The following is a 22,000-nucleotide window of genomic DNA, read 5'->3' on the forward strand; positions in this document are numbered from 1 at the left end:
TAGCGATCGCAAAGTTGAAAACATTTTAGAATATGTTTGATAGCGTTATTATTCAAAGTTTTTTTATTGAAAGTATTTTTTCTAAAAGGTGTTTTTAAGAAAATTAGTTATCAAATATTTGTTTTAAAAATATTGTAAGTGATTTTTTAAAATTTTAAAAATGTTTTTAAAATTTGATCAAATATATGATTTTTCTTAGGCCCTTAAAAGCACTTAATCCATAAATCCAGAAAATTCTTTTTAATATTTGATTTTGCAAGTAAAATTTTATTTTTGAAAAGATGCCACGTAGGAAAATCATGGTGCTTAAAATAAATTTACCCATTTTATTTAAAAACTGAATTCACCTCCTTGCTCATTACGCCAATAGTTGGTTTATCCGAATCTTCTTACGTCACGTGCATGCAGATGTGGAGCCCACCACCAACGCTCTCATGTACATGTGTACAGATCAACGGCTGCGGTGAGCGAGTATTAAAACTATTTCTTTCCCCAAACAGTGGGCTCCTGCTCTGTAGAGTCTGTACAAGGTCCGCCGCAGTTTATCAGTCCTAAGGCTGTAAAACGATCGAACGGCTGAGAACGCGCTCGATCAGGATAAGAAACTAGTCGCGACCTATGGGAACCTGGGTTCTTCATGGCTTGGTGGTTAAGTTTAGGCTTTGATTTTCCTTTCGGTTTCTTGTACGTTGCCACGTCAGCGTGAGGGTTGGGATGCAGGGCAGAGTGGGTCCCATTTAACGAAACTATGTACTAAAATAATAGAATAATTAATTTAAAAAAATTATTTTATTTATAGATTTATTGAAAATATTTTTAAATTCAAAATTGTTTTATTTAAAAGAAAGATAATTAATGAAACATTAACTATAAACTAAATTTAACACATAATAAAAAAGGCAACCGGCAAAAGTGACGCTTAAAAAAAAATAAAAATAAAAAAGGAAAATTAGTAGACTTAAGTGGCAGGATGGTAATTCTGAGGCGAGATAGGGGCATTTACTTTACGACTTTAGTCATCGCAATCTATGGCGATTTCCTTCGCTAGGCGCGAACCTAAAAAGGGAAAAAATTCCTCTCTAAAGAGTTTTTTTTTTTTTTTTTTTGGCCTTCTGCAAACAACAGAATTCACGAAGCAGACGGCGCATAATAGCATATTCAAATCGAGCCGCTAACAGGGCCGCGCCGGAGCCGCTTCCCGTAGTCGTCGTCGTCCCCTTCTTCTCCGTAACCATCGGCTCATGGAGTCGCCGCCGTTTGGCCGATACACGCCTAAATCGAAGTCTCTGTCTCTTTCAGTTTTCTATTTGTTACTGTTTCTCACAATCTATCACTCACTGTATCTGTGTCTTTCGCTCTAGAAAGCGAGTCTTCGTTGGTAGCAGTTCATCTGTAATGGACCCGGAGGTGGTAGAAATTAAGCTTCCGGCTTTGATTTCTCAGTCATCTGACTCTAAGAAGCTCAAGCAGAAAGAGGTATAAAGCATTTTTTTCACGGATTGATGGCTTCTCTTCTTGTCATTTTTCTTTGGTATTTGATCGGATGATAATTTTTCGTGAAATGGTATTTATCGATGAATTCGAGGATGATTTGTTTGGATTTTTGATTTAATGTTATTTTCTTGGCTTAGCTTTTGGGAATTTGTTTAATGTAATTTTTTTGGTTTAAATTTTTGGAATTTGTGATGATATAACTGAATTGGTTTAATTTTGTTGTAATGTAGTTACTCAATAATGATTAGGGTATTTCATTGATTGTTCATTGAATTTTGAGGATCAAATGTGATTATATATTTAAACTAATTAGGGTTTTTTTGGTATAGAGAAATGGATTGTGAAATACTTCTTTTTGGTTATAGTTGACAGCATTTTTTTTTGTGAATAATGTTTGAGGAGTGCCTCTTTTTTCAAAGGACTAATCTTCCTTGTTCTTTTGGATGATTGACTGGATGATGCAAAATTACTTTTTTGGCTCTTCCTCGATATCTATTTGTAATCATTACTCTTCTATATGAAGAGTGCACTATGATGAGTTACTAACCATTACTTAATAATAATTTGATATTGGAGATGCATAAAATTTTTGTGGTTTATGGTGGAAAAAAAAAATAAAAAATCCTAGTAAGAATGGACATCTAGCAAAAAGGATGAGGCATTTGAGTTCCCTTGGACGTGAAATAAGTTCATTATGGAATAGAAAGCCCTTATGGTTTTTGTTTTCATATAGCAATTCTGGTGAGTGTGTTCCATATATTTATGCCAATTTTCCTAGGGTTTACAAAAAAAGATGTCATTGTAAACTTTTATATATGTAGAGTTGTAAGTGCCCAGGACCCAAAGGTAAATTAGTTTTTTACGATTGCACAAAGTTGTTATGTCCTAAATAGCTTTATGTTTCTTTCTGATTTCTGCCAACTTTCTTTAGCTTTGAATAAAGTTTTCTTTTTCTTTTTTTTTTTTTTTTGTTGGGGTGGGGGGTTTGTTGCGGGTCAAATTATTAGTTTTTAGGCAAGGTACATTATGTTATGTGATTGAGTAATGATATGTTAATAAGAAGAAAACCATGTGTCTAGGAATGCTATTCATTGCATATAAATGGTAATTGTTGAATTCACCATTTTCTTGCAGGTTAATCACCATGAAATAATTGATATCGATATTGATGAAGATTCTTCTGATCTTATGATCATTGATGAGAAAGTTGATAGAAATAAAGGCAAGGCAATAAAAAATGTTTCTGATGGTTATTTCAACTACCAAGCCAAGGTAACTGATCTGTAATGATGTGTGCCATGTGATGGTTAATTTTATTTCTTTTCAGCAATCAGTCCTTGCTGTTAATTGCTTATTAAACAATTTTTTTTTTTTTTAAAGGATGCGGTCACAAATAATCATGCCAGTCCTACTACTGCAGTAAACCTTGAATCATTAGATGGATTTCCATCTTCCAAGAGCTTTGCCCCAGGAGTACATAGTTCCATCAATATAGATGGTTTTGTGTCTGATTTATCTTATGATGATGATGATAATACTGATATTTATTCTGATGATTTTATGGATGATGATGAGTATGCAATATTGCAAGCCCATTTTGATAATGTGGATATTCCTCCTGGCGTAGAGGCACCTATTCCCTGGCTGCCAGTTTCTGCCCGAAGTAAGAAGAAGTCATCATCTACTGCAAATATTTCATCCTATGTAAATAAGCAAACCCAACCAATTGATCTGTCTCTAAATCAGTGGTTTCCTGAACCTGCCCAGTTTAAAGCAGGACCAACTTCAGTTAATGGTACAAGCTCACAAATCCAAGTAGATGCTGTGAGTCAGCTACCTAAGTTGGAATCGTCTTCATCCTGGTTATATCCAGAAGCTGGCCAAATTAAAAAGAAGCCAAATCCTTTTGCTGCCTCAACTTATTCAAGTTCACTAACCCAAATGGGTACTGCAAATCATTCTACTGGGTTAGAACAGTCTACAGCTTTGCAGTTTTTGGGACCTACACAAAGAAAAAAGATGCCAACTTCTGCAAATGGTTCTCATAATTCTGAAACTCAGTTGGATAACTTGGATGCAGTGAATTTCCTTCCTGAATGGACAACATGGGGATCTCCTTCTCCTGTTGGTGTCGGTATGAAGAAACCAGCTAGTAAGAGTAGTTCAAGTCATTCTAGTTTCCATGCACAGACGGGCTCTCTGAAAATGCTTCCTGGAGCAGAGCAATTTCCATATTGGTGGCCATCTCCTCCCATCTCTTCCATATCGAACAAGGAGCCATCTTTTATGGGCGATCCAGCTTTTTTCAATTTTTATGATCCATTTGATCCTGCACATATCGTTCCTGAGGAAGACGCAGATTACTCTTTGGTTCTGGATCATGCAGGAAGTCCAAAGAATGCAAATGCAACTGCTGCAGGAAGTTCAGCAATCTCTTCTGAAACAATCCCAAACAGGGGAAAGGGCAGGAACAAGGATGATATTCTCAATAAGTTTCGACTTTTCAAACAATTTGACACTGTCCAAGATCATTCGGACCATCATTATTCTTGCAATGGTTCTTCACATACACAGGTAACTGTAGTTTAAAAGATCTCATGCTTTTCATTCCTTTAGTTCTGAATAGACGTAATCTTTGTTTATTCTTTTTCTGATAGCCATCAAAGAATTGGGCAAAGAAAATTCAGGAGGAGTGGAAGATCCTGGAGAAAGATTTGCCAGGTTAGTTGTTAGGCTTTGTGTTTCTTATTATATTATGCAAGTGGTTGTTCTGTTGACATGTTATTGAGTCACTTGTTCTGATCAATTCTGATCAACCCTTTGATTGTTCTGGTCTGTAAGTTTAGTTTCAATTGAAATTAAATTTAAGGGGTACAGTGCAGGGAAACAACAGTTGAGGGATAAACTATGGCTTGGGGGTTATCCTGCAGCCCTGCTCCCCCTACTACCTGACTATTTCTGTGTGTAGAAATTGTCTTACTTTAAGTTTGTATTTTTTTCATGTCTACAGATACAATATCTGTGAGGGTTTATGAAACACGAATAGATCTTTTGAGGGCAGTGATTGTCGGAGCAGAGGGCACTCCCTACCATGATGGTCTCTTCTTCTTTGATGTTTTCTTTCCTGTTGACTATCCTAATGCGCCACCGGTATGTGATTGAAAATTTAATATGTGCAGGTTATGGTTATCCTTCCCCCCCGCCCTCTTTTTTTGGGGCACTATAAGTCTGACAATTAGGTTATTTTTGTGACAGCTTGTCCATTACCGTTCTGGTGGCCTTCGACTCAACCCAAATCTGTATGATAATGGGAAAGTATGCCTGAGCCTTCTAAATACTTGGTCTGGTGACCAGAATGAGAAGTGGATTCCTGGTTTATCGACCATGCTGCAGGTTCTGGTCTCAATACAAGGGTTGATTTTGAATGCAAAGCCCTTTTTCAATGAGCCTGGTTTTGCATGTATGAGTGGTTCAGCCAGTGGTGAGAAGCGGTCCCTGCAATATAATGAGAACACATTTATCCTATCATTGAAGACAATGTTATATTCGATGAAGAAGCCACCAAGGGTAAAATTGCATTACAAACTTTTTAACTGGTGTTTTATGTAGTTTGGGCCTTATGATATCATTTGCACATAAAGATTGATATAAAACAAAAACTTCAAGAAATTTAGTCATTCAATCGCAATCATGGTTAATGTAATCCTTTTATACTAATTGCTGAAAATTTTTAGTTATTTAGGGACAGCCTTTTAGTTGTTGATATAAAGGGCCAAAAAAAATGGAGTTCTACCAAGCAAATAGATTGTTTACCATATGTTATAGTGCATCAATAGCATATCTGTGAGGATTTTTAAGAAAACAGGTAAACAGAAGGAATGCTTATAAATATGTGCCAATCATTTCTTATACGCATGGATTCAATAGGACTTCATGGTGTGTGTGTGTGTGTTTTGGGTGCATTTGAAGCATTTCCTACCAATGGATTGTTAGATAATGTTTGTTATCTTATGAGGGCAGTGTATGGTGTCTCACCTTGGATATTTTTTTAATTTATTCCAAGAAGTAATCCTACATTCTGGTTTGAAGCATTTCCTACCAATGGATTGTTAGATAATGTTTATCATCTTATGAGGGCGGTGTATGGTAGCTCAGCTTCAGAGAGAGATATTTTTTAATTTCTTTCAAGAAGGAATCCTGCATTCTGGTTCCAAAAAGTTGGAGACCTGTTTGGTAGAGGAAATGAAAACTGGTTTTTTCATGTTGAAATTGTAGAAATATAATTACACAGAACTGTGCTTTAAGAGACTGTTTTGAAAAACAATTCATGAAAGTGGGTAAATTTAGAGAAACTTAAATGTGTTGTTTTTTCGTGTTTAAAAAATGGAAGCACTTTAACGATAAACATTACCCAAGATGAACATATTTATTGTTTCCACTTTAATTTCTGATAATAAAATTGTTTCTGAAGCCATTTTCATTTCCCTACCAGATAGGCCTAATGAGTTTTATGGATGGGAAACCACATGGCAATTATTAGTGCTACATATGAAAAGTATCATCTGTCAGATAGTAATGTTTTGCATTAATAGGTTAAATTTAAACATATCATCTGCTCTAACAAGTCGTATCAAACTCTCAGGAAATGAGAAAGTCTTCACTTGTTGCTGTTGCTTAAAACTCATGAACACAGAAGGAAAAAAAAGCTTGAACACCTCAAACCAGACTAAGCAAGCCCTTGTGGGTTGCTGTTCTTTAAAAGGGCAGAGGGGCAAAAGAAGTGGCTTAACACACTGAGAGATCATAGTTTAAAACCATCTCCAAACTGCCACACATAGTTTTAAGCACACCTAGGCCCAAGGTGCAACCACTCCTTAGTTATAGTGCCTCACCTGCCAAGGCGTGTGCCTTGTTGGAGAGAGGCATACCTTGGCTACTTCACTTTTTCTTTTTAAGTATAAACCTTTGAAATTTCTAATTGTATATTAGATTTTGTATAATTTCATTACTTTTTGTTGAATGTTTCTTTTAAATGTTTGGAATCTTAAATTTTTCATTGATTAGGTTAGATTTTGAATCATATTTTATAAAATTGACATGCATCCTAGGTCATGTTTCTCTTTGCTCAAGCCCATGCCCTATGTTGCGCTTTGTGCCTAAGCTGTAGTAGAGTTTTGCTTCTTAGGCATGCCTTGCACCTTTTAAAACTATGCAGCCACAATGATTCAAAGAAGCCACTCTATGGTTTATAAGTGTTAAGACCAAGCAGATAGAGATAATGGGTCACTTACTGCTTCAGTGGGATTTGCAAAAAGGTCAGATTAAGGCTTAAAAAGTTTGGATGAATGAAGAAGTTTAACGTGTGATATGTGTGATGTCAGTGAGCCACTGTGATGCTAAGTTGATGTTGTGTTCTAGGGTTTGGATGAATAGGACGGAGATGGAAATAGGAGGAAGGAGGGAGGGAGTAGATAATGCATTTTCTCTAGATTTTTGTAAACATGTTTATTTCAAAAAATAAATTTACAATATGGCTTAGGGGAAAATTATTTGTCTTTTAAATAAATAAAACTTCATATATTCTCATGCATAACAGCATTTGTCATTTGGTACTGCTTTTGGACTTTAGACACCTGAATGGTATTTCATATGGTTGTTTTCTATATGCTCTATCAAACTTTGCCTATGTGACAGTAATTATTTATTAAGGGTTTTTTGGCAAGGTTTTGTTTTTAGATTGGTCATTGCCCTAGCTTTTCCTAAGCTTTCCCTTTCTCTACTTATATTTTTCCTGAACTGTTCTTTTCACATTGATATTGATATCCTGCTATTGATAAAGATCTCCAACATTGATATTCTCTTGCTTTGGTACTTGTAGGGGATTGTGTGCCAAATGCAAAGCTTAGGCTTGTTAGAGCTAGTCATCGATATAGGAATCACAGTTTACGTGAGAGAGTGAAGATAATTTGTAGCAACATATTAGTGTTTCTAAGAATTATTTCTGGGAAGAAGAATAGGGTCACATCTTATCTGCAAAAGTAGAAAGTTCTCCTCGAGTCATGAAAAATACATTGCAAGGTCTTTTATAGAACTTTCTATGTTTTAAATCTTCTCCATACCTCTAGTCTCTTTGATTCATGAGATAGAATATTACATGGTTTCAAGAGGGTTTGTGTTTTGAATTGTTTTCTAGCTCTAGTTTAATCATCCATGATGTATCTTTTTACTTCAAAACACATATTGGATAATTTTGTGATTAGTAGTATGATTAGACACTAACAACCAAAATAAGTTAACAGAAATACTCAGAAGAAGGAGAATTTTAGTGACCTATCAGAATACCCAGTAGTGTTACTGAATATTATGAACTTAACTTTGTTATGCTTATTTTGGTGCCTGGGTATGACAGAGAAATGAGCTAATTTTGAAAGACTACTTAATAAAGTCTCTGTTTAAGGTTGAGGGATTTGTGGGTGTTTGGAAATGTGCTTTTTTAATTAGGATTTTATGATAGTTTTCAGATGTGTAAAGGCAATTCCTACACTCTTCGCCCTGCCCCCAATTCCTCATATGGATACACAGCATTAAGTTTGACACCCCCTTTTCTAGGCCTGATTTGTAGGTGAACAACTTGTTTTCCACTGAAAAAGGATCATGAAATGAAAGCTTACCAATGTAATAGCCACAATAGTCTGGCAGCCTCCCTTTTTCTTGTATTTTAAATTTGGATTGGTTGTGCATCCTGGTCAAGTTCACATTTAGTCAATTTCTTGTTCTTCTTTAAAAAATTTCACTGGCTTTTTGGAATTATTGCTTTTCTTACACTCCCTATTAATTTTATACTTGTATCTTGGTCATGGGCGTGGTTCTTTGTGCATGCATGTTTTTTTTCTTCTGATAAGTGGTTCTTTGTGCATGCATGTAACATACATATCTCAGTCCTAAAAGTGTAAAAATCTTTAAATTTAGATAATGCTAGAATAACCAATGAAAATAAAAAGCTATTATTTTGATCTATTACCTTGTCCTACCTTTGATTTGTAGCATGATAACAAGGGAAGCTTTGGTCTGTTAGGGATATTGTTCATATGGAAATAATAATCTACATGTAGGTTTACTAGTTAGTTAAATAAGTAATAGATTAAGCCCCTGAAGTTTGGGATTAATTGGCTAGGGGTTGGATGGGGATGAGTAGGTTTCAGGCTCAACAACATGACAAAGGGTTACCCATCGTGAAAAAATGAAAGGAGATTTGGTGATCATTGATCGATATTAGTAACATCTCAAAGTTAAGTTCTAGCAGGTGGTTACAGTAGCATTTTGGTACTGTTCATGATATTATAACAATAAATTCTTAGTTTTCCATTTTTATTTATATTTTCTTGTGTTCCTACATCTAGGTTTAATCAGGGAGTGGAAGCAGCCTTGCATTTAGAACATTCTAATCTTTTTGGAAATATGGCTCCTATTTGGTTATTGTACTGACTAGGTCTCTTAATAGAAGTTTACTTGCGTAAAAAATTGTTGGAGTATATGGATAACTTCTTGAATGAATAAAATTGAGTCTGCTTTATGAGTTGGTTGGCTGGGAAATCTTAGAATTGCCTGTTACCCTCTTGCTCTCTCTCACCCACCCACTCACACCCTCATAGACACACATAATGATTTTGTTCTCTCAAGAAATATCCTGCTTACTCTTTGTGAACTTGTGCCCTTATTTCTATAAATATCTCAGCATTGTCCTTTGCAAGACATGCATTGATCTGAAGGTTCAAAAGGCCATTGCTCATTAACGGTATTAAATCATATTTCCTAAATCATTACACTTCCTATGTAGTAGAGATATGTTCCTGTCAATGGCATACGGTATGCTATTATGAATATGGACAGCTGCTATATACTTACAAAAAGTCATGCACCACGTTCGAGAGGTATTGGTTTTGTTGGACTACAACAAAACTACCCAACAAAGTCACTTTATTTAACTCAAATGTAGTTCTTATTACCTTAGCCAGTACTGTTCATGCAATTGTGGCTAATTACTGTTTACACTGTATCATGTGGCATGATACTTATACACAATCATAGCAGTGAATAATTACTGTTTTATTTTTATTTTCTGTTGTTTCCATTCAAGGTTTAAGTAATTTTTTCTTGGATTGCAAATTACCTGAGTAGGATCTCACTTGCGTGCCAATTTCCCATCAACATGTGCCACCACCACTGTATTTTCTGAATTACATAGTTTTTCATGTTCTCTTGCAATTGGCTACTGATAGAATTTAACTACAATTTCTGGGGTAAAGGCTCTGTGTTTTTGCCCTAGAACAAGGGTCTTCATATTGCGAGAAGTCCACAATGGGGCTGCTTTCTCTTTCTTGAAATTCAGTATCTAATTGCACTGATTCTGTAATTCATGTTTGGCTGCAGCATTTTGAGGACTTCGTTTTGGGGCATTTCTGCAAGCATGCTCACGACATCTTAGTGGCATGCAAAGCCTATATGGATGGTGCCCAAGTGGGTTGTCTCGTCAAAGGTGGGGTTCAAGATGTCGATGAGGGTGACAAGAGCTGCTCCAAGAGGTTCAAGGACAATCTGGCTGTGTTCAACAACTTGCTTGTGAAAACCTTCACAAATATTGGAGCTACTGGCTGTGAAAAATTCCTAACCAAGGAACCTGAGAAACCCCCTCCTCCAGAAAGATTAAACAGACGAGCGGGCAAGTCACTTAAGGGAGTAATTATCGCCTCTTGATTAGAAGCCGTTTTTCCAACTTGGCATAAAAGCTTTTTCAGTGTATTAAGACATGGAGTCTTGGATCTTCTTATAGTTTAGACTAAATTATGGAGCATGGAATGCTGATACTAATATCGGTATAGAAATGTTTATGGATGGCTGTAAATAGGTGTAGATATATGGATGGGGCTAGAGAGAGTCCATTATCTCATTTCCTAGTATATAATAGAAGAACTGATGCAAGAGCTCCTAATCTTAATCTATAAGATGCTGCTCATCATTGTTAATCCTTCTCATGCTAATGCTTTAATCCTGACTAGTTGTCATGGACCGGATCGGTTTAGAATTGCAAATCCAAGCTTAAGACAGTCTTTGTATTGTTGTTATTCATGTGGTTGCTGATAAACTGTTCTTAAAAACAGCTGTTACTAGGCCGATTTTCTTCAAAGATGAATGGGCGTATAGATTATCTACTTCTTTTGGCTTTTAGGAATAAGACTATGTTTGGAAATTCAATTATGAAAAACCGGTTTTCTTGACTTATTTTTCATGAAGCTACTTTATGTTTATGTATAGTGTAAATTTTTTAAAAATATTATCTTAAATATCTTTTAAAAAATATAATTAAAATTAGTTGAAAGTTTACATATTTTGAACTTATTTAATAATTAAATTCGCATTCGGGGATCGAACGAGCCCTTTGAAAATGGAGAAACCAATAATAATTGCGGGCACATTTGGACAATAAACGACGTCGTTTTTTGAAAGGGAGCAAATCCTAAAAAAACCCAAATGGAGAAAAACAAAACGACCCCATTTCGGATAGTACAAAAAGGAACGGAGAAAGCGATACGACGACGTTTTGAAATACGGAGAAGCGTCAGCCAAAAAACCGCGAAAACCAAATCGACCCCTTCCGGAAGGTGTTCGGAAGAGGGGTACAGGAGAAAGACAGATGGCTCCGACAAATCCTCCGGTAATGAACGCTCATTTCAATTTTTCAGGTTCAATCTCAAACTTTTTCATTATGATTGAATGCTTTTTTGGGAACGTGACTGCCATTTTCTGTTAGTACTTAGTAGATGTTTTTGCAATGTCGCAGAGTTTCTCAAATTTTTGTGATTTTTAGTCACATGATTGTTAACACTAATTCAGTACAAACCCTAAAGCTTTTGCTCTTAGGGTTTTGGAAACAAATTCAGATAAGATATAAGTTCACAAACCTAGAGAAAGGTGAGATTTTATGTGTTTTTGATTAGTCACCAACTAACGAAATAAACTTCCATGAAAGAGAGACAAATATGGCAGTATGATGACTGTGTTGGGATTGAGCCTTATGGGCCCACCATGGTTGGTGCTTAGCACCTCCGAAGGGAAGGCCAGAGGCCCAAGACTGTGACCCCTCAATCACATCAATTGTTTATTTGTTCCAATAAAAGAGGCTCCCAGGAACTGAACCTAGGACCAAACCCTTAAGGTCCAACTAAATGTCAATCCTGATACCATCTAGGCTACCTCAATCACACCAATTGTTTATTTGTTCCAATACTAGCCTAAATGGTACCAGGATTGACATTTAGGTGGACCTTAAGGGTTTGGTCCTAGGTTCAATTCCTGGGGATGCCTCCTTTATTGGAACAAATAAACAATTGATGTGATTGAGGGGCCATGGTCTTGAACCTTTGGCCTTCCCTTTGCAGGTGCTAAGCGCCAACCATGGTGGGCCCATAAGGCTCAATCCCAACAGATTGGGGATAGATTCAGAAGGAAGAGCAATTAAGCAAACTTGAAAGGTTAACAGCATGTCCACAGACATTTTGGTCATTCAGATGCTATTTTCGGTATTTTTGGCCTGTTTGTAAATCCAATAGTTCTATCTATATCTTCCAACACTTGAATAAATTCTTCCATTAGATTCCATGTGCATGTATCTTTAATTGCATTAAAAATCACACCAGTGTTCTTTAATCGGTCAAAGAAGCCATTTTGATATTTAATTTTTCTTGTTTTCCTTTTGTGAATTTTAAACTTCTTGTTCATATTTGACTGTAGCTGTTGTTGTTTAGCTGTGGATTGTAAGTCTTTATTTTGTTTTCCTGTTTTGTCAACCCTTTCCTTTTTGTCCCTTCCTCATCTTGTAAATTTCCTAAGATGTTGAACTCATCTTTATTTTTTGTTTCTGGGAAACTCAATACACTCATGACTTTAACACCTTTCCATTAGGCCAACTGTATAAACCAAAACCAATCCTATTCTCATTGACTTGCTGTGAACTATGAATATCTTGTGTTATGTAAGAAAAATGATAGAAAATGTTTTCATTTACCTGATAAATAATTAGCGTTTTTCTTAAACTGATGCTAGCATTGTTTACCGATCAAAGTGGATTTTTTTGTATTCAGATTTTTGTTTTTCTTTCCCGGGGCATCTTCCCTTTTAAGTAAATCTTTAAGGGGTGTAGTTCTATGTACCTGCTACATGGAGTTATCTTTGGTAATGGAGGAATTTATAAGAGAAAGAGAAATAGGAAGAGATGCGTGATATTACAACCATTATGGATAAAAAATATATATAAATATCAACTTGAAAAAGAACCTTCTTAAATCTCTTTGTACAATTCCATAGAAACAACTTTTCTCCTTGAAATAGGCATACTTGCAGTAAAACTACCCACAATAATATTACGAAAGATGATACTTTTACCAAATAAGGTCTTTGGCAAATAAAATGACATGCTTGGTATTTAATTTTTTTTAGTAAAGTTGATGTATTTTTGCTTTTTGTCTCTGGGGAAGGTTTAGTGGGTGAATGCAGCATATTGTACTGTGCTTTTTTCTAATTTGACTCAACATACCGGTAGAGCGAGTTTAGCTTTATATAACAGAGGATCAGATATTCACAGAACGATGGTGAATGACTCCTCTCCTTCTTAGTTGAAGAAGTCTATCACCATATGGTTATAAGTTCCTATTTGATCACCTTTACACAAGGGCACTCTTGTCCAGCATGGCTTCATGCTTTCCTATTTTTAGTTGCCATCTCAGATTGTCACTCTGAAGTTGAAATCTCTTACAACCATCACTGAGGTTCCATAATCCCCGAGTCCACACCGGCTGCACCTGAATTCACCATTCCCCAACTTCCACAATTAGAAAGCAGTTACTATGTTGGTCCTGATAGAATTGTAAACCAAAAATTTTTCAAGCTACTTGTCACATCACTCAAATCCTATATCATTTTCCACCCACAAAATCTATAGAACCAGAACCAAAGGTGTGTTCCAGGCAGAGGGGCAATTATACCTTTCTCTGGAGGGGGACCTGAAGTATGGTCCATCATCCTATGCAGGTTACAAGGGTTCTGATCAGAATCATCTGGGAAGCTTTGCATGGTTGGATCAGGATATGGTTACTTGAGAGAAGGTAAGTTGCTTCATCTTGCTGCTGTTTTTAAGCTTAATAATGTAAAAAACTCAAGTACTATTATAGATATGGTCAGTGGTACTTTGGAGACTTTTCTTAATGATTCCAATTATTTTGAGCCAATTTTTATATTGGCATTTCCTCAAATGAATTACAAGTACACTTTGGTTATGGAAGAAATTGATGCTGGGTTTGCTGGTGATAGTAATCTTTTAGAGAGTTTATCACTTGATACAGAGTTGAGTACAACTATCTGTTTGATACTCAGGTCAAGGAATCATTTTGTACTGCAATATGCCCATGAATGCAATTCTTTGCAGAATTGCACTCCTTTTGGTGGAGATATTGGATATTTACCTCACATAATTTCCATAGAAGCTATTCACTGTTCTGAGTATAAATGAAGGTTGCAAATTTTGGTAAATTTCCAATCTGATGAATATTACCGAAGTTTTCATCCCAATATGACATTGGTTGGGGAGGGATGGTGGGATGTCAAGAAGAATCAGATATATGTTGCTGCTTGCCAGATATTGAACACAACAAATTTTCTGGCTATTGCTCATGTTGGAGGATGTTCAATTAGGTTGAGCTAGAGATTTCCCAGAATCTGGTCAATCAGAAACAGGAGCATGATGGTGGGACAAATTTGGAGTAACAAAACCATAAACTATCCAGGATACTTTGGCAGGATCATGTTTCAAAGTTCCAATATTAATTTGCTGGGGGTTCAAGGTTTGAAGTATGAGTACACTAAAATTGACAGAGCAAAAAATTTATGCCAGAAAAAGAAGCCTGAAGGCAAGGGGTTAATATACCCAAATGTATATTCTATTGATATGCATTTTGGCACGTCAGTTAGAAATTCTAAAGGGGTAAAGGCATGGGGTTATTCAGAACCCCTCTTTGTGGGTGATAAGTTCTGTGACCCATATAAGTATGCTATACCTGTCTCAGAAAACTCAAGGTCTTCTGTGCCTATCTCCACATCAATGCCAGCAAACTCTGAAGTTGAAGCAAATGCTGGTGATAGTAGCCCACTGAATATCAGCTACAAGATAAGCTTTAATCTGGAACCTGGTGCTGAATTTGGTGGTATATCCATCCATTTAAGTCATCATCAAGGATTAACGCACAAGTAGAAATTTATGCTGAAGGGATTTATGATATGAAGACTGGAGGCATTTGTATGGTCGGCTGCACAAAACTAAGCTCCATGATTCAGCAATTAACAGACGATTCTATGGATTGTGAGATTGTTGTGGATCTGCAGTTTTATCCATTAAATTCAGAGAAAGAAGGTCGTATTAATGGAAGCTTTGTAAGCAGACGGGAAAATCTGACCCTCTTTACTTTGAACATCCGGACTTGTCTTCAACTTGTAATTTTTTTGAGGCAAGACAATCAATTTGGAGGATGGATTTGGAGATCATTATGGTTCTGATATCTAACACATTTTCCTGTGTCTTTCTGGGATTGCAACTCTTCCATGTGAAAAAGCAACCTGAGCTGCTTCCTTCCATGTCTCTAGTCATGCTTGTGATTCTTATTTTGGGCTACATGATCCCTCGTCCTAAATTTTGAAGCTTTATTCTTGCAAACCCATACTCAGCTAATTGTTTTGCTTGGAAGTGGTGGATGGATTAAAGTGAAAGAAGTGATTGTGGGGGTGGTCACAATGGTAGTTTTCCTGTTCCTATTCTGTCTTCTCCAGTTCACATGATCAGCAAGATTGGCTGATGAAGAAAAAAACGCCTTGTGGGTTGCTGAGAGGAATTCTCTGTATGTGTCTTTACCATTATATACATCCAGTTCCTTAATTGCCTTATTTTTGAACTGGAGGAAGAAAGAATATGGTATTATGCTACATGTATCTTATCTTATAGCTTACCAGCAGCATTCTCATTGGCAGGACTTGAGACCTTATGCTAGCATGGTCCTTGATGGTTTCCTTTTCCTTCAAATCCTACTCAACATGCTCATGAACTCCAGAAAGCAAGTTCTCTCTCATCCATTTTATATTGGAATCACTTTTGTTAGATTACTACCACATGCATATGATCTTTACAGAGCTCACAATGATAAACACAGTTTTGTTGGGTGATACGTTTATGCGGTTCCTTGTGCTGACTTTTACTCAACTGCTTGGGATGTCATTATTCTTTGTGGGGGTGTGCTGTTTTCTGCATTCATTTTCTTGCAGCAGAGGTTTGGCGGCCATTTCATCCTTCCCAAGGGACTTAAAGAGTTGGAAACATATGAGAAGGTGACAGTGGTTTGTGGTAAGTTAGAGGAATCCAGCACTTAATAATCTGTTGTTTTTATCTCTGCAAGCTCCAATCTGGATGCACATGAGTTTGAATAATTCGGTCTTTAGTTTCTTTTGTACCTTTTGCTTGTAAGAGAAGTTGTATTTCCTGAACCATTATTGGATGCTGCTTTATTTGACAACACCCATTAGAGTTACTTTGTATGTTCTTTTACTTCTTCTCCTTCATGCCTAACTTTAGCAAATTTATAATGTCAAATGAATATAATAATGTAACACTACCACCCTTATTGAAGATATGGCTGACATTCAAACTGTGATTGGGAAATGGCTACCAGACAGACAGATGCCTTCAATGAAATCTCTGGTAATGGACTCTATTCCATTTTTTTCAAGTCTAATCTCCAAATTTCTCATCAATTGTCTTTCTTATTTTCCCAAGAAAAATATCTTTGCCATCAATTTCATTTTTTATCTCTCTCTCTCTCTCTCTCTAACTGTTGAATGCATTTTTGTTGATAGAACTGCCATTTTACAGTACTAAGAGTTTTTTACTGCATTGAATAGATTCTAATATTTTTGTCAATTTTCACAACATGAATGTCACTAATTAAGTGAAAGAACTTTTGTGATTAGGGTTTTAAAAAATAGTGAGGTTACTGATGCAAAGAAAATCCAAGTTCAGAACCTTGGAGAAAGGGGAGATTTTAGTAACTCAAGAAAGGCAATTCCACAGGATAAAGAGGGAAGAAGCTCACTAACCGTCACAAGTCATTCAACTAGGAATTTTAGGGTTTGTTTTGTTTTTTTCTTTTCGGTGGCTCGTGGATTGAGTGATGCTACATCTTTCAAGATCTTCAACAAGATTTAAATGCATAAATATCTTTAATTCTACAAAAAATTACTCAACATGTTAGTTAAGCCATGGAAAAAGAACGAATGCTGGATGCTTACATTTTTTTCTTGTTAATGGTAAACTTCTTATTTCATATTTTGCCATATCTGTTGTTTTTTTGTATGGCTTGTAAGAATCTTTATTTTGTTTTCTTGTTTTGTTAACCTTTCTTTCTTGTCCTTTTCTTCATCTTAGAAATTTTCAAGGATGTAGACCTTATCTTTATTTATATTTTTTCTGGTAAAGACTATATCACCATGACTGTATCAACTTTAAATTGGTCCAACTAAATAACTCAAAACTAATCCTATTCTTGTTGACCGGGTTACCAATGTTTTTATCTATCTGAGAAATAATTCAAGATAGTTACAGAATAGTATTTTTCTTCAACTAATTCCAACATTGTTTACTGATCAACATGGAATTCTTCTGCATGGAGATTTTTTTTTCCTTTTTCTGTCATAGCATCTTTCCTTTGAATCAATTTTCTAAAGAGCGTGTACCCATCAACTTCTTCCTTTGGCTAATTTTAGTTGGGACTTATCTTTCATGACGGAGGAACCTACAAGAGAGAGAGAAAGAGATGTGTGATAGGACACCCTGTATGGATTTGAAAAAAAAAAGCATATACAAGTATAAAATCAACATCACTCTGTACACATCTATAAAACAAATTTTCTCCTTTGGAATGAACGGTATTTGCAATATATAGCAGATATAGACATGCTTGCACAATTAGACCTTTGTAATTAGGGAGTTTCAAATAAACTTACTAACAATAATAGAATGAAAGATGATGCTTTTACTAATTGATTTCTTGGACATGTATAATTATATGTTTTGTATTTTTAGCTTTACTTCTACAAATCAGAGTTTTTTATGTGTTGCATTTTGAGAAACTGTTCACTAGGTGAATGCAGCATAATTTACTCTGCAATTGCTTTCTAATTAAAACCTTACAGAAAAAAGTCAACTTCGCTGGTTTTACTGGTGGAGAGAGTGAGACGCATATATGACAGAGGCTCAGATATTCACATATTGATGCTTGTTGATTCTTCTTCTTCTTCTGCTTCTTCTTCTCAGTTCAAGAAATCCACCACTATGGTTTTGGTTTCTTATTCAACCACCTCTTCACAGAGGTGGTTTCCACTAGCGTGGCTTCATGCTTTCTCACTTCTATTTGCAACCTCAGTTTCATACTCTCCAGTTGAAGTCTCTTACCGTCATCACTGTGATTCCATTGTCCCTGAGTCCACCCCAACTTCACCGGAATTCACCTCCTCCCTACTTCCACGATCACAAACTGGTTACTCTATTGGTCCTGATACAACTGTAAACCGAAATTTGTCTCGCTACTTCTCACGTTACTCATCTCCAGTATCATTTTACACACGAAATATCTATAAAACCAAAACTGAAGGGGTGTTCAAGGTGGAGGGCCGATTGCGCCTCTTTTTACCATGGAGTCTGAAGTATAGTCAGTTATCCTATCCTCATTTACAAGGGTTCTGGTCAGAGTCTTCTGGGAAGCTTTGCATGGTGGGATCTGGATCTTCTCGTTCAAGAGAAGGTAATTGGGTTCCTCTTTCTGCTATTCTTAAGCTCATTAATATAAAAAATTCAAGTACTATTACACATTCAGTTAGTGGTACACTTGAGAGCTTGAGTTCTGTTAATGATTTCGATTATTTTGAACCAATTACAATACTGTTGTTCCCTCAAATGAATTACAAGTATACTTTGGTTCCGGAAGAAAATGATACTGGTTCCACTGGTCGGCATAATGTTCCAGAGAGATCATCACCTGATACAGGGTTGATCACAGGTATCTGTTCGATACTCAGGCGAGGTTATCCATTTGAATTGGAGTATGCTCATCACTGCAATTCTTCGCATATTTGCACTCCTTTTGGTGGGGATATTGAATATTTGCCTCACATCATTTCCACAGAAGTGATTCAGTGTTCAGAGTATGAGCGAAGGTCGCTAGTTCTGGTAAAATTTCAATCTGATGAGCATTACCAACCTTTTCATCCCAACATGACGTTAGTTGGGGAAGGATGGTGGGATGCCAAAAAGAGTCGGCTATCTGTTGTTGCTTGCCGATTGTCTAACCTGAAGAACTCTCTGGCTAATGCTCAGGTTGGGGATTGTTCAGTTAGGTTGAGCTTGAGATTCAACACAATCTGGTCAATCAGAAACATGAGCATGATGCTGGGGCAAATTTGGAGTAACAAAACTGTGAATGAGTCAGGGTACTTTGAAAGGATCGCTTTTCAAAGTACCCAGAATGTTATGCTGGAGGTTCGGGGCTTCAAGTATGAGTATACTGAAACTGACAGAGCAAGAAGTTTATGCCAGATAAAGAAGCCTGCTGGAAACAAGGGGGTAGCTTACCCAAATGGGTATTCTTCTGATATGCAATTCCACATGTCTGTTAAGAATTCTAAAGGTGTAATGGCATGGGGTTTTTCAGCCCCTTTCGTTGTGGATTATAGGCTTTATAAGCCATATCAGTATGCCATGCCTCTGTCAATTAACTCAAAATCGTCTGTGCCTGTCTCCAGACCAATGCCAGCAAACAGAGTTGTTGAAGCAAATACTAGTAATAGCATCCCAATGAATATCAGCTACAAGATAAGCTTCATGCTAGAACCTGGAGTGGAATTTGAAGGTTTTGTCTCTTCTTTGAATTCATCCTCTCTAATGCATACACAGGTAGAAATTTCTGCAGAAGGGATTTATAATGCCAGAACAGGAGGCCTGTGTATGGTAGGCTGTAGAAAGCTAAGCTTAATGACTCGGCTGTCAACAAATGATTCAATGGACTGTGAAATTCTCGTGAATTTCCAGTTTCCTCCATTGAATTCAAAGAAAGGTCATATCAAGGGAACCATCAAAAGTAGACGGGAAAAATCTGATCCTCTTTACTTTGAACATCTGGACTTGTCTTCCACTTCTTATACTGTTGTTGAAGCCAAACAATCCATTTGGAGGATGGATTTGGAGATCTTCATGGTTCTGATATCTAACACCCTTTCATGTGTCTTCCTGGGATTGCAACTCTTTTATGTGAAAAACCAACCTGATGTGCTGCCTTCCATCTCTCTACTCATGCTCGTAATTCTTACTTTGGGCTACATGGTCCCTCTTGTCCTGAACTTTGAAGCCTTGTTCTTGCAGAATCATGCTAGACAGAATGTTTTGCTTGAGAGTGGTGGATGGCTTAAAGTGAATGAGGTGATTGTGAGGGTGGTCACAATGGTAGTTTTCCTGTTGCAGTTCCGTTTACTCCAGCTGACATGGTCAGCCAAATGTGGTGCCGAAAACCAAAAGGGCTTGTGGGTTGCTGAGAAGAATGCCCTGTATGTGTCTTTACCATCGTACATACTTGGATGCTTAATATCCTTGTCTCTCAACAGGACAAAGACCGAATATGGTGCTGTGAAGGGCCTGAAGGCATCATCAAGCCTTATCAGTTACCAGCAACATTCCCATTGGCAGGACTTGAGATCTTATGCTGGCTTGACCCTTGATGGTTTTCTTTTCCCTCAAATCATTCTCAACATGTTCATAAGCTCAAGAGATGAACCTCTTTCTTGTTGGTTTTATATGGGAACCACCCTTGTTCGATTGCTACCTCACGCATACGATCTTTTCAGGGCTCATAACTATGTTAGCGGTTTCAATGGGTCATTCCTTTACGCAAATCCTGGTGCAGACTTCTACTCAACCTCTTGGGATGTCATTATTCCTTGTGTGGCTCTGCTGTTTGCTGCTATCATCTTCTTGCAGCAGAGATTTGGCGGTCGTTGCATCCTTCCTAGGAGATTTAAAGATTTGGAGGCGTATGAGAAGGTGCCAGTGGCTAGCAGTGAGTAACAGGTAGAGGAATCCAGGACTTAGATATGTTGTTTTTGTTGCTTTGAGCTCCATTCTGGGTGCAGATGGATTTGAATAATTCTGTCTTTGTTTCTTATGCACTTCCTGCTCATAAGAGTAGTTGTATTTCCTGAACCATTACTCTTAAGTACTCTCTTGTTTTGACATCTCTATCACCTGTTAGGTTTACTTTGTGTTCATTTTTAGTTCTTCTCTTCTATGCTCAATTTTCGCAAATTTATGAAGTTAAATGATATCATACTTTTGAGTGTCTCAAATTCCTATTTAGTAGAAAAAACAAAAGGTTAAGTTATGGTATCAAAAATGCATTTTGGTACTTTAAAATGCCAAGTAGTAAAAAATGTCTCATTGATTTGTACCTTCACAGTGGTTTCATTGCTTCATATTTATGTTAGATTCCTCTGTATTTAGGCCTCATTTCTTCATATCTTGGTCCTTTTTTTTTTTGAACTCAGAGTTCCATTTCTTGATACCTTCATTCAATGGTCCAGATATAATCATCATACACTTCCATGACCTAGGTTTTTAGTTTTGTGTGGTACCGATTTAGTATCTTTAGAATTTTTCAAAATAATATTGAATTAAAAATTTAATATATTGACATTTCCTTGTAAAAGTAGGTTTTCTTATAAAATAAGTAAATATATTAGAAATATTTTAGGTTAGGATGGGAAAAAATTATGAGGAGATTGAAAAGTGATTTGTGCCCAAATCTTAACACACAAAGGTACTAGTACTGTGTTTTTGGACAGGACAGGGAGCAAAAGGGATATCTATTGTGACAATAGAAGGTATGGATATTAGAAGGGGCGAAACATAGAATGTTTTGGGACACAAAAGTTGTTTACTTATTTATATATTTTACCCTTTCTTTGTATATTTTTTTTTACTATAAAAATAATATATTGACTTTAAATATCATTTATTTATTTTTCTCCTTTTTATTTTTATTTTCTTTTCAAGTTTTTTGAGAACCAAACATGATCCTTTGCGTGGACTCATTATGCACTTGTATGGTTTGGAGAGGCTTACTTGTCTTATCATTTAGGTGTTTTATCTGTCTTTGGTTTCATTATTTGTTGCTTTGTTTGGTTCAATAATATCGCTTATCCTATTGAGTTTTACGGGCCTCTCAATAGGATAAACGATATTATTGATGTATATTCCAAATTATATATGACCAGATATAACATTTTATTGATGTGCTTGCAAGATATAGTTTTGTACCAACTCGGAGGCATTGGAATAAAGTCAAACATTTACTACGATATCTTTATAGAA

At 36.3% G+C, this 22,000-nt stretch overlaps 2 protein-coding genes across 8 annotated transcripts; both read left to right on the forward strand.

The window, feature by feature from the left end:
• Positions 1-1,033: 1,033 nt before the first annotated feature.
• LOC100262286 (probable ubiquitin-conjugating enzyme E2 26) lies at positions 1,034-10,598 on the forward strand. The gene is made up of 8 exons (XM_002282368.5): positions 1,034-1,282; positions 1,362-1,476; positions 2,629-2,766; positions 2,875-4,068; positions 4,152-4,215; positions 4,505-4,644; positions 4,750-5,061; positions 9,925-10,598. Exons 1-8 carry the CDS (start codon positions 1,242-1,244, stop codon positions 10,246-10,248), a joined length of 2,328 nt encoding a protein of 775 aa, XP_002282404.3. The 5' UTR covers positions 1,034-1,241; the 3' UTR covers positions 10,249-10,598.
• Positions 10,599-11,052: 454 nt separating this feature from the next.
• On the forward strand, positions 11,053-20,865 carry LOC100267446 (uncharacterized). Of its 7 annotated transcripts, XM_019217483.2 has the most exons (4): positions 11,058-11,234; positions 13,579-15,934; positions 16,218-16,288; positions 17,779-20,865. In XM_019217483.2, the coding sequence occupies exon 4, from the start codon at positions 17,858-17,860 to the stop codon at positions 20,696-20,698; it is 2,841 nt and encodes a 946-aa protein (XP_019073028.1). In that variant the 5' UTR covers positions 11,058-11,234; positions 13,579-15,934; positions 16,218-16,288; positions 17,779-17,857; the 3' UTR covers positions 20,699-20,865. The 7 variants fall into 7 exon arrangements, with proteins under 7 accessions (XP_059591166.1, XP_019073028.1, XP_002282384.2 ...); XM_059735183.1 differs by having other exon boundaries at positions 11,053-11,206; positions 13,579-13,652; positions 13,921-20,865; XM_002282348.5 differs by having other exon boundaries at positions 13,579-16,288.
• The last annotated feature ends 1,135 nt before the right edge of the window (positions 20,866-22,000 follow it).

The sequence above is a fragment of the Vitis vinifera genome, chromosome 19 (genome assembly GCF_030704535.1).
Source record: "Vitis vinifera cultivar Pinot Noir 40024 chromosome 19, ASM3070453v1".
Lineage (NCBI taxonomy): Eukaryota > Viridiplantae > Streptophyta > Magnoliopsida > Vitales > Vitaceae > Vitis > Vitis vinifera.